General features: G+C 42.1%; 1 protein-coding gene across 1 annotated transcript in view; it reads right to left on the minus strand.

The window, feature by feature from the left end:
* PRSS12 (serine protease 12) overlaps positions 1–10,885 on the minus strand; it is a 42,371-nt gene extending 31,486 nt beyond the window's left edge. The window contains exons 1-2 of the mRNA XM_086611788.1: positions 10,546–10,885; positions 1,836–1,974 (exon numbers count right to left, since the gene is read on the minus strand). Coding sequence (XP_086467914.1) covers positions 1,836–1,974; positions 10,546–10,885 — 479 coding nt within the window. The remainder of the gene's footprint in view (positions 1–1,835; positions 1,975–10,545) is intronic.
* Positions 10,886–11,242: the final 357 nt, after the last annotated feature.

The following is an 11,242-nucleotide window of genomic DNA, read 5'->3' on the forward strand; positions in this document are numbered from 1 at the left end:
ACCATGGGGCAGTAAAACCACCTCATACTCCATGACATCCAGCCCGTGTCCATTATTCTCTATTCAGCCATTCCCATCCATCCAGAATATTTACAGCTTCCTTTCCTTCCTATACTGAATCTACAGTGACAATTATTGAGCCATCTTTTCTTCCATATAATGGCCAACAAAAATAAATTCAAACCAAAGCCCAAACACTGTCAAATCGAAGGAACAGACAGATGGAAGCACCTGAAAAACACCAATAATACCTAGTGAGTTCACCTTGTGGTACATACATCCAAATTTCTACCAAACACTCATGATAATGGAAACTTTCAACTACTGTTTGCTTGGGGCTTTGTGGCCTGGATTCAGATTTAAGCCATTTGTGTTGAAAAGACCAAACCATTCACTCACATCACTGAACTGCTTTTGCTAATAGTGGTCATGTTCAACTGAAATGTTTAGGGTGTGGAAGGCAAAAAGAACTCACATGAGAATGAGGAAAGGAGACATTGCACGTAGACAGCTGAAGTCATAAGCACAATCACGGCCTCCAGATGGCTGAACTTTTATCTCATCTAATCCTCATATTTTTACAAGTTGGCATGGTGTGTCCAGATTAGTATGGAACATTATAAAACAGCTTAGATTTAGTTCTGGCTAGCAGTCTTAAAAAGTGGGATAATCATTAGGAATGTCACAGTGCGAGTACGCTATACAAGCCCCTTGCTACTTGTAGCAAACAAAATCACTGCTTTGGTATGTGACTGAAAGAGACGCTAGAAAGGCAATAAAGCCGGCTGCACTTTGTGGCTTACTGAGGAAGTGCCAGCTGAATGGAGTGCTAATGGAAGGGATTAAGTAGTTTGGTTGCCTAACTTGAACAGCACTGATTTTCTAGGACCTGAAATTGCATTTTATCTTTAAAACTCCCTTTTGGTATGGGCATTTTCTTCCTTACCTCGGTTTCATCTTACTATTGCAAGTGCAGCATCACTAGAGGCATTATCTAGTGTTGAGTGACCAAATTATGTTAAAGGGTCCTGTTGATGAACTCCATCCTGACAGCAGTGGGAAGTAGTGGTCACTGAGGACAATGCAGGGACTTTCAACCTGTCCAGTATTACTATAACTCTGTAAAATGCTTCCGTGAAAATGTAAAGCTGCAAAACTTGTCTGGTTTGGGGTTTTGTTATCAATGCGCAACTCTGAAAGCAAACCTTAGAGATTATCTAGTTAGATGAAGATGTGCACAACAAAAATAACACATTTTCCAAACACCTAGGATGAGTCCCAGATGTTTTTGGCAGGATAGATTGGACGATTACCAGGGTAACCTTGTGGTCCTGAGAACCAGGAATTTTCCTATGATTAGGAGCCCATGTAGACTCTAATTCTGGCCACATTTTCATTTTTATAGGTAACTCAGTAACCTCACTGGAGCTTGATTGACACTTACATAAGTGAGATCAGGATCAGACCTCATATTTCTGCCCTTGTGGACATCTCCCAGGTGTCTAGTAAAGCAGTTCTTGTTTGCCCTAAGCTTTTCTGACTTGTTCACACTTTTCACTTTGAAAGCAAAGCATCTACCCTGGCCTGCTCCTCTCCAGATCCCATATGCAGCTTTCAAATGAAATACTGATTCTCACAAAACCTCTGTCAAGTACAGTGCAACTGAAGGAAGCAAAGGATTCTGGGAAGAACAACTTCAGCAACCTTCAAACAGATAAAACAATCATCAAAAACAAAAAGCCCTCAATTTGCAAGCTATATGGCCCTTTATACTGAAACACCAGGATAAATACATTAAAACAAATTGACTGATTTTTACTCAGGCTGAAACTTACCCCAGTGCAAGCTGTCGACATATGACTGTTGCATCATTATTGTCCCAGTGGCTCCCACAGATTGTTCCCCAGATTCCATTCAAATAAACCTCCACTGTACCTTCAAACTCATTTTTGCCACCCTGGAGTCTCACTGACCCTAGTTTTAAAAATAAATAAACAAACAAACAAATAAATAAATAAATAAATAAGCCTCCAAGATATTCCATTGCTCAGTTAATGTATTCCACACAAAAGACTCCAAACCTGATTTCCCCTCTGTAGACAGAGTTCCCGTTTCGTGTATTACCACCTTTGTGCTCTTTGAGTGAGCTGCTTCTAGGAGGCACTCAGGCATATCTAACATTCTTACACAGTGATATACAAAAGAAGATAACATTATTTTTTACATGAGGAAAATGTTTTGCTGCTTACACTGAAATTGCATCACATTTCTGATCCTTCTGATGCTACAACTTTGTTAAAGATCTAACAAAATAAGTGTTTATAGACTACACATAATTGTCTAAATGTGTAGACCTCTAAACAAATGAGCAAGAAGTATATATATATGTGTATATATATATGAGTGCTATACTTCTATCTTCCACATAATTCCATCCATCTTAAAGGAATCAGAAAACAACCACATGGATTGCATAGCTTTTGCTCTGACCCGTGTAACGTTATGCATGTCGTGGATGTCAGCAGTTTATTTTAGCCACAGAATGCATTTGTTCGTACTTGTTCTCAGACAGAAAAACCTTGGATGCAGTTCTATTAATTTATGAGAGGTCTTTACCAAATTCTCAGACAAAACAAGCTAAAAACATGGGGAATCATCTAAAAGAAGTGGAAAAAAATCTGCTTCTTGAGAGCTACAGAACACAGAAATCCAAGAAAAGTAACAGATTTTGCATTTTTATATTAAAGTAGTTTTACTTGAGGTGCCAGATGCATCGGCTGCTGAAAGTAGCCAAGTGCCACTGCTAAAGGTGGGGAAAAATCTTGTCATAGGTACAACTCTACAGAAGCAGAACAGAGAGTCATAACAGAGCAGTATTTCAACAAGAAAGAATAAATTTCTGTTAAATGATCCAACATAGCCTAGCTGTATGCATTAGTATTGCCTGAAATCTCAGTTCTGTGATCTACTTAAAATCAGAAGCTACACCATCATCCAGTTTGCAGGGGGCTTAGCAATGAGAGAAAACAGGCATTTCATTGTTTATGTGTTCATCTACGTGTGAATAATAGTAGTAATAAAATAATAAGTAGATCCACTTTTTCTTCTCAGCTTTCACTCAGTTTGTGTCCTGGTTTTAATTTAGTTCAGTATATTGTATAAAACCAGGAAGCCAAACGACTGCCAAATAACTTGAGGAATTAATTAACCTCAGACTTGGTTTTCTGTCTTACTTTTTGCATCCTATTTACTTTCTCAGCAGTAACTTACTGTGTGGTAAATTAAAAACAAAATTTATTCAACTGCTGTGACAGAGTGAGCTATCATTCCAAATAGGGAATTATTAATGAGCTAATTATAACAATACTGTAGACATGTTGCACGTTGTTTATCTGTCTTTACAATTTTCCTCTTTGTGTTTTTCTGTTACATACAGACAGTCTGGAATTGTGTTTATTTCTGCTCTTCACCAGACTTTTGTATAGACTATTATTTTCACTTGAAACATCAACTGCAGTCATAGCAAAGTGATTCCTGACATACCAGAAAGCAATTTTGAAGATGTCATCTCCAAAAATAAGTTTGTTTTTGTACATGGTTGTTTACAGTCCTGCATGACACCTAGTGAAATCAATGCAGTGTTTCCCGAGTACACTTTGGACAATATTTCTATTCAAATATTTGAATAAGGGAGTACTTGAAGAATAAAATTCTCTTCTAAGGTCTCCATGGCAGAATGTGGCTCACTCCTCTTTCTGTATTTACAGAATTCCCAATGACAACAGTGGAAGAATTTAGTCACACAGAGCAAAAGATAGCACAAGAGAGAACTTTTGCACATCAGAAACTCTCTTCTCAACAATTAAAAATGAAAGAAATCTGAATTCCTTTGCATGGAATTCAGAAGCCTCAGGAAAGAAGTTTGAAAAGCACGCAAAAAAAACAGCCTTTCCCTTGCCCTCACCGCCCACTTCCCTAAAGAACCCCAAGTGACGTCTGGTCCCTGTTGAAGTGGGAAAACACGCTACTGGTATCAGTTGGTAAGGAAAGGAAAATGACAGGAAGGGACAGTGCCTTATTTCCATGTGCCTGTGGGAAAAGACATAGATGAGAACAATAAATGAGGGATTTTTTAAAACTTCATCTAATATCTCAACAAAATATTTTGGTTTGCCTTTTTTCTGTAGATTTACAGCTGCGTCTAGGAATGCCAATGTTTTGTGAAGGGCAGCAGCATTCATAACAGACCTTTGTTGTCTCGCAAGAAAATACGACAAAGAACCAGCCTCTGTGGTAGAGAGGAGCAAACATACAGCAGGATTGCTAAAGGTAATTTTGTATCAAATTTAAAATATTCATGATTTTTGCCTGATAAGTTAATCTAGAAAGAAATACAAAGAAAGCCTGTTTTTACATGTAACTAATATTAAACCTTTTATTATGCCTGCTGTTTAATAGGGTTAACCAAATGTATGGTAGTGGTTGCATTGACTCACTACTCTCATCATAGGACAATATTGTTATCTACAGCTATGGTTAACTAAACCATCCAGGGCAAAATCCAGCATTCTCTCCTCAAGCAAAACAAGAATTAAAACCATTTCTTTTAAAGAAAAGTCAGAATTGAAAACCCTCTGAAAGGTTAACATCTCTAATGTATTTTTCTAAGTCCAGTCTAAGTGTTTCTAGCTCAGTATTTCAGCACTGTATCCAACAAGAATAAAATGATACAGTATTTTTTGTTTCATATGCACTTTGAAGTATGTATCAACCTATATCATATGACAAATCATAAGTATGTAGCAAACAAATCAACGAGCAAACTAATGAGAACATGATTGCTCTGTTGTTTACTCAAAATGGTGCAGTATTCAGACCCCTGGTAGTTATTTTGCTGGATCAAGAGATACATTAGTTAGAGTAACATGGATACCTCATAAAACATAACAGAACTTTAAAACACAGACTTTCATTTCACTAGCTTATTTTTTCTTTCCAATAGATAAAACTTAATTCATAATGAAACACAGATCTCTGTTTCATGTGTAAATTGATCATAGGGAATTGCAAGATGACCAACATTATCTGCCTTCATGTATGTTTATGCTGTATTAGCAAGTGTCTATTTATTACTCATGATTCAGTCTTTGTTAATATCTTATTTGCAAGATAATCAGTGTTTGCATTGTTAAAATGACCAGGAAACACTCTTTCACTTCACAGGCAGCAAGAAAACTAATATTTAGCATGATTAAAAGGATACTGGTTAATTAATTTCTCTGGTTAAGTCTTTTACTGTTACATTTTAACACCTCAAGCCCATACTGCACCTCAACACGTGTGCCCAAGGAGTTTCCTTCTGTGCTCCCCCTAGGGCACAAGAACTCTGGAGAAGACCATCTGAATTACTTTTTAGAAAACTGGTCTGGCTTAAGTGTATGCATTGGAGGCTCTAGATCTCTGGAGTCATAAATATGGTAGGATCTCAATTTTTTAAGCGGTGAGTTTTCAGCTCTTTTAGTTGCTAAAGAAAACTAACCATGTTGGGAGTAGAGCGAATGCAGTAATGTCTACTCCAGATTTTAGGCAATACTCTGAGGAAGCTCACGCTCTCTCCCCTCTCCACCAGCTCAATACAGTGTCAAGCCTGTGCTTGAAGTGCTTATCAAACCTCCACTGTCTCAACACCAAGCTCAACAGCAGGGAACATGAATACAGGGGTCCTGCCCATGGCTCTCTATGTCCTCCTCTGCACTGGTCAGGAAGAGGACGGATGAGGAGAGGTGAACTGACCCCACCGGAGTTAGAAACAAGGCCACAGGACCACAAGGCAGACCTACTAGGCAGCTCTAGGACGCATACTTTGGTCAAACAACTAACTTAATTCAGCCCAATATTGAAGAATGGAAATCTACTGTCTTGACAGAAACTCCTTCATTTATATACAGTCAAAAAAATATGTATATGTTTCTTCTAATTATGTTCTGGCTGAGGTTACTGACGGTCAATTCACGTTGCTTACACACAGTCTGGTAATTTTAGTTGCCCTAGTATCTGCCTGAGTCAGAGTCTTTCCTATCTGCTCTCACTGCTTCAAAGAGATTAAGTTATACTTGCAAATGCGAGGAAGTCAGGGTATCCAGTGGGCGCTGCTGAGACTTGCTCCGCAACACCTGCCGTATAGGCTTAAGATGAGACACAGGGAAGAAAGGAGAGGAGAACCTCTCAGCCAGCTTTTAACTCCAAAAAGCAGAAGAGCTTCAAAGGAATTGTGCTGTTGTGTTTGGCCTCTTTTCCCATCCCATTCTCATGTCCAGAGATGCTGAGTAGCTTCAAACCCTATTTTATTTTCTACATCTCACCGAGAACAAGCATTGTTACTGTGTGTGGCTGAATTGCAAATGGAATGGGAATCACTTCCACTTCTGCTGTGTGTTTAAGTGCTGCAGCAGTGCAATTTATGGTGTTGGCTAAAGGTATGCCAGTAGTTTTTTCTCAAACACCTGCGTCCAAAGGTTTGTAATTTGGCTGTAAATGTAGATTTGGAAAAGAGGAATCGGAGTGAGAAGTTGCCTGTGCCTTTCACCCTGGTGCTGAGTGCTATGAAATTGCAAGTTTAAAGCAAAGCAAAAGAAGTATTTAGAATTTTGGAAATCTGTGACAACAGCAAATATTTTTAATTCTGCTTTCATTTCCAAGGCGTTCCAACATGGGATTGTGCCACAGAAAAGCCCTGCACTGATAATTCATCGTCGTTGCCTTGGAGTCAATTAGGTAAGTCCAAATTGCCACATAGTGTGAGGGTCTCCCATTCATACATGCAGTATGTCCCATGTAACCACATGACAACGCGCGATATCTCAGAACATCGGTGGGTGACTCATAATGCATATAAAAGAGTCTATCCCAGTCTCAGAATGAAACTAATTCTTGGGTTTGCATGAGGTACTTGTAAAAGGCCACCTGTAGTACAGGTCAAATCTAACACCGCTTCAAATCAATGGAAACTTTTCTTCCCTGGCATGATCAGGCCTGGCTAAAATCAGAGAAATGAATCCTGTTGACTTCAGCAGAACTATGGATGACACTCGCCATGGTAAGGGAATGCTGTTGTCCATCGCTTTCCTGAGCACTGCTCTTGGTCTAAAATTATGATTATTTTCTCCTGGTATTTTAACCTTGAAAAAAGGCTGAATTCATCAGACCTACTTTTTAAAACTATCTTAAGAACCTTAGCAGATAGCAGTATTGCATACTGAAGGATCCTTATATTAGAAGTTTCATAAATATTGTATATATTGAGTGTATAATGTGCTGAATTGGTTCCTCTGCAGCAGTGAGATTCATCATGTCAGTGATCAATGGTTTAAGGCTCTGAAAAAATAAACTGAAGAGTTAGGAATGTAACGGGCTCTAAAGGACTGTAGTTGACTTAAGTGGTAAAAAGCTGTAGAAAATGAGGGGGTCTCATGCTGTGCAGCTGTAATAAGAAGGGTTCCAGAAAAGCTGCTTCTTAGAAGGAAAATACAGACATTCATGTTTAATTTTTCATCATATTTTTTTTCTTTAACACTATGCTGTTAAAAAAAAAACAAAACTCCAAAAGACCTTCCATCAACTGCCTGGACTGTAGTATAACAAATGGGCAGAATAATCTACTGTTTATACTACGAGCCTGAGACTTGATTGTTCTCTCACAAAACTTTAGTGAACCATTATTTGTTTGGCATTACTGAAACTACTCTGTGATAAAAGCAATTTAAATGGAAAGCCTCTACAATCTGGCCATTCTGGAGAATTTCCAGTTCTGCCACTGATGGGTAGTGTGACCTCTGGCAAAGCCACTTACCCTCTCTTGTATTGTTTCCCCTTTGTAAAATAAAGAAAAATAGTTAACCCACTTTACTGAAAAACTGGGGATGTAACAACATATCGTGCAGAATACTGTGACTACATACCACATAAACATCCTGTGGCAGCAGCTGCTTCTGGGTGCTGAGGTTAGGCCTCTTTTTTGAAGCATGAGTACTTTACAGGTAAGTTGTTACTAGCAATAACTAAACTACTAAATTCTGCTGGACTTACGCTGGCTCTGCGTAGAGTGCTCTTTTACTCATTTATTTTCCTCTATGATTTCCTTGGTTAATCATGATAATTTATATATATTTGTATTAGGTTTACTTGCTTTCAAGGCATGAATAAATAATATGACTCAGATGTCTCTCATTTTAGAAGAAAGGAAATGAAACACCAAAATCTATTATGTTAAACTATAAAACTGATTTTTAGACTGGTACCACATAGTATAATTGCTTTTTTTTTTTTTTTAATTTTTTATCATTAATGTTTAAACATAAAGCAGTTTAATATATACACATGCACGAAGTTCTGCCAATGAACTTTGCAGGTAAGCCTTAATATTTCAGCTAGAAAAGCTAGGAGATTTATAGTTAAGGCTTTGAACATGGTATTGTATTTTGTTATTGCAGGTGCCTAATAACTTACTATGGGCTTCCTTAGCCCGTGTACTAAAGCAACAGATGCAGTGAGCTGTAAACTGCATCATAACATTGCCATACACGCATTCCTTTGCTGCTTGTAAGAAAGGAGCATACTTCAGGATGAATGTTAGAATAATGTTTATTTCTGGGCAAAGGGCTTGATTGATTTCCACGTTCCACCTTAAGTCATCTCACAGACTCTCTACTTCTTTCGCATCACCTCCACGAAAGCTTTTGGACAGACGTGTTTGCCCTGCTGATGTCACTGAGAGTTTACCACTGACTCCAGTAGGAGCAGATGACCTTTCAATTACAAGTATTGGCTATTGTTCAGTAGCTATGTCCTCCCTCTTAACAGGGGCTAACCTGGATTTCTCTTTTTCTCGGGGAAGAAAAAAGCAGCATTCTGAAAAGACTGAAGAAACACAGCTAAACCCAAACCATGCAGTATTTTTGGCTTTTTTTTTTTTTCCACTTAAATCACTTTCGTGCTGAACTTACAAGGGATTCTGGAATTTACTAAGTGCAAGATTATTCTTAGCAGTAAAATGCCACGTTCCTCACTGTAACATATTAGACCAAGTCCTCACAAAGTATTTTGGGAACCAGACTGAAGAATTCTGAAAAAAGCTGTAAATACGATGGGCTAAATCAAAGAAGCAGCTATGGGACTCTTTACCAAACTGAGCCCAGTTAAAGGGTGTGAAGTTTTCTGGATTTTTTTTCATCTGTGCCTAGTTATCTGTTTTCTCTCTGTGGCATCAGCTGCCTGATATTCTTTCCAGGGAAACGTCTGTAATGTATAACATCATTCTATCTTCTTGAAGGAGTACAACATTTGACATGGAACACAGCTTTGGAAGCTGCATTTTTTTAAATGCATAAATAATCAATATGGACGTTGGTACCTCCATTTGCTCTTTATGTGGTATTTTATACCAATATGTACAATTATCACATTGTTCAAATTATCATCTTTTTTTCACACACCTTCTAGGGCTATTACTGGAAGAGAAAGGCATCAATCTTCTTCAGAGATCTGAAAGTAAATTAATTATATAAAAACAAAAAAACAAACCAAACCAAAACTAACTTCCACAAGAACAAAATTATTAATAATAATATTAATGATTAATTTCATTGCTGACCTTGTGATATTAACAAAATATGTAAAAGGAAGGCAACAAAGAAGGGAATTTCTATTTTCATTGCAACAATTATGCTTGATCATTTTTAGTATAGATATAGAGAAGACATAACTCTTATTTAGGTAGGAAATAATACCAGAGCGATGCAGGAATGACATGAAGTCATTCAAAACCAGACTGTACAGAAATATATTTAACCCTGTGGAGAGGTGCCAGCACTGAGGAAATGCAAAGCTGATGAACTGCTCAAGAGCTGAACGCTCAAATTGCTGTTCAGCCCTTCTGCCCTGAAAGCTTCCACTGAAGTCAGTGAGTTGGGCTGGGACTGTGGGAGAGGGAAGCAGAGGTCTCTTGGCTGCGTTCGCAGGTGGCCGCAAGCACCAGCACGAACCTGCACACCCCATTATCCCAAGATGTGGGTGGGGGAAAGAAAGAGGTTTGGCGTTTAGAGCAAGGCATCCTTTTGCCTTTTCTTCTGCCTTCGCTTCTGTAGACCAAGTGCTTCCCAGGGAAGTGTGCCCGATTACAAAAAGGAGAATGCCAGTCTTGGCTGACTGAGCCTGCCGAATACTTAACGGCACAGCTTCGTGACGCGATTTACCGGGTACGAAAATAGCATCGGCGTAAAACGAGGTGGCACCTTCGTCTTCCCGATGCATCGGCTGCTGTAGAAGTTCACGCTCTCCTCTCAGAAAAGCTTTTGCTGTCGCTTTGGCAAAAGGTGCCCGTCCCCCCGTTCCCTCCAGCGGCGGGGAAGCGGGTACGGGATGGCGAGAACGCCGCTGGCGGGCTAAGGCTCTCCGTCCCGCGGGGCCACCCGCGCCCCCGCCCGCAGCGCCGCTCCGCCGCCGCCCGGCGCCCCTGCCCCGCCGCCCCCGCGCCCCCGCCCCGCTCACCTCGCTCGCAGTCAGCGCGGCCCCGCTCCGCCCGGCCCCGGCCGCCCCCGGGGGCACACCCGGGCCGCCCGCCGCCGCCGGGCAGGGCGCAGGAGCTGCGGCGGCCCCGCGGCGCCCGGCCCGCCGTGCCCCGCCGCGGGAGGGCGGGCGCCGCCGGCGGCCAAGGGCGCCGGGCCGCGGCGAAGCCCCCGGCGGGGCAGCCGGCGGGGGGCGGCGGCGGCGCCGGGGCGGGGGGCTGCGGGTGGCGGGCGGCCGGGAGGCTGCTGGAGACCTGCCCCAGCCCGCGGGCTCCGGGGATCGACCCTATCACCAGCGCCACCACGAAGCCGGCGAATGTCATGGTGCCAGTCCCGCCGGCTCGGGTCCATCTCCCCCTCTCATCGCGCCCGGGATGCGGAGGGGGAAGGCGGGGCCGCCGCGTCCCACTAATCCCCCTCGCCGCACACCCCTGCCGCCCTCCCCCCGGCTCCGCTGCCCGCGGGGGGCTGGGCGAGCAGGGCGCGGAGCGGCGCGGAGCCCCCGCGGCGCGACCGGCAGCGGCGTTGGCGGCTACCTGCCGCAGCCTTCCCGAGCGCGGCAGGGAGCGGTGCGGCCGCCCGGCCCCGTGCGGGGCTTCCGACGGGGCCGCGCACCGGCTCCCTGCCGCGCCCCCGCCAGCCCCGGGCGCTGCCGCCCCCGAGCCTCCCGGCCGCCCCCC

This window comes from Tauraco erythrolophus, chromosome 5 (genome assembly GCF_009769465.1).
Source record: "Tauraco erythrolophus isolate bTauEry1 chromosome 5, bTauEry1.pri, whole genome shotgun sequence".
NCBI lineage: Eukaryota > Metazoa > Chordata > Aves > Musophagiformes > Musophagidae > Tauraco > Tauraco erythrolophus.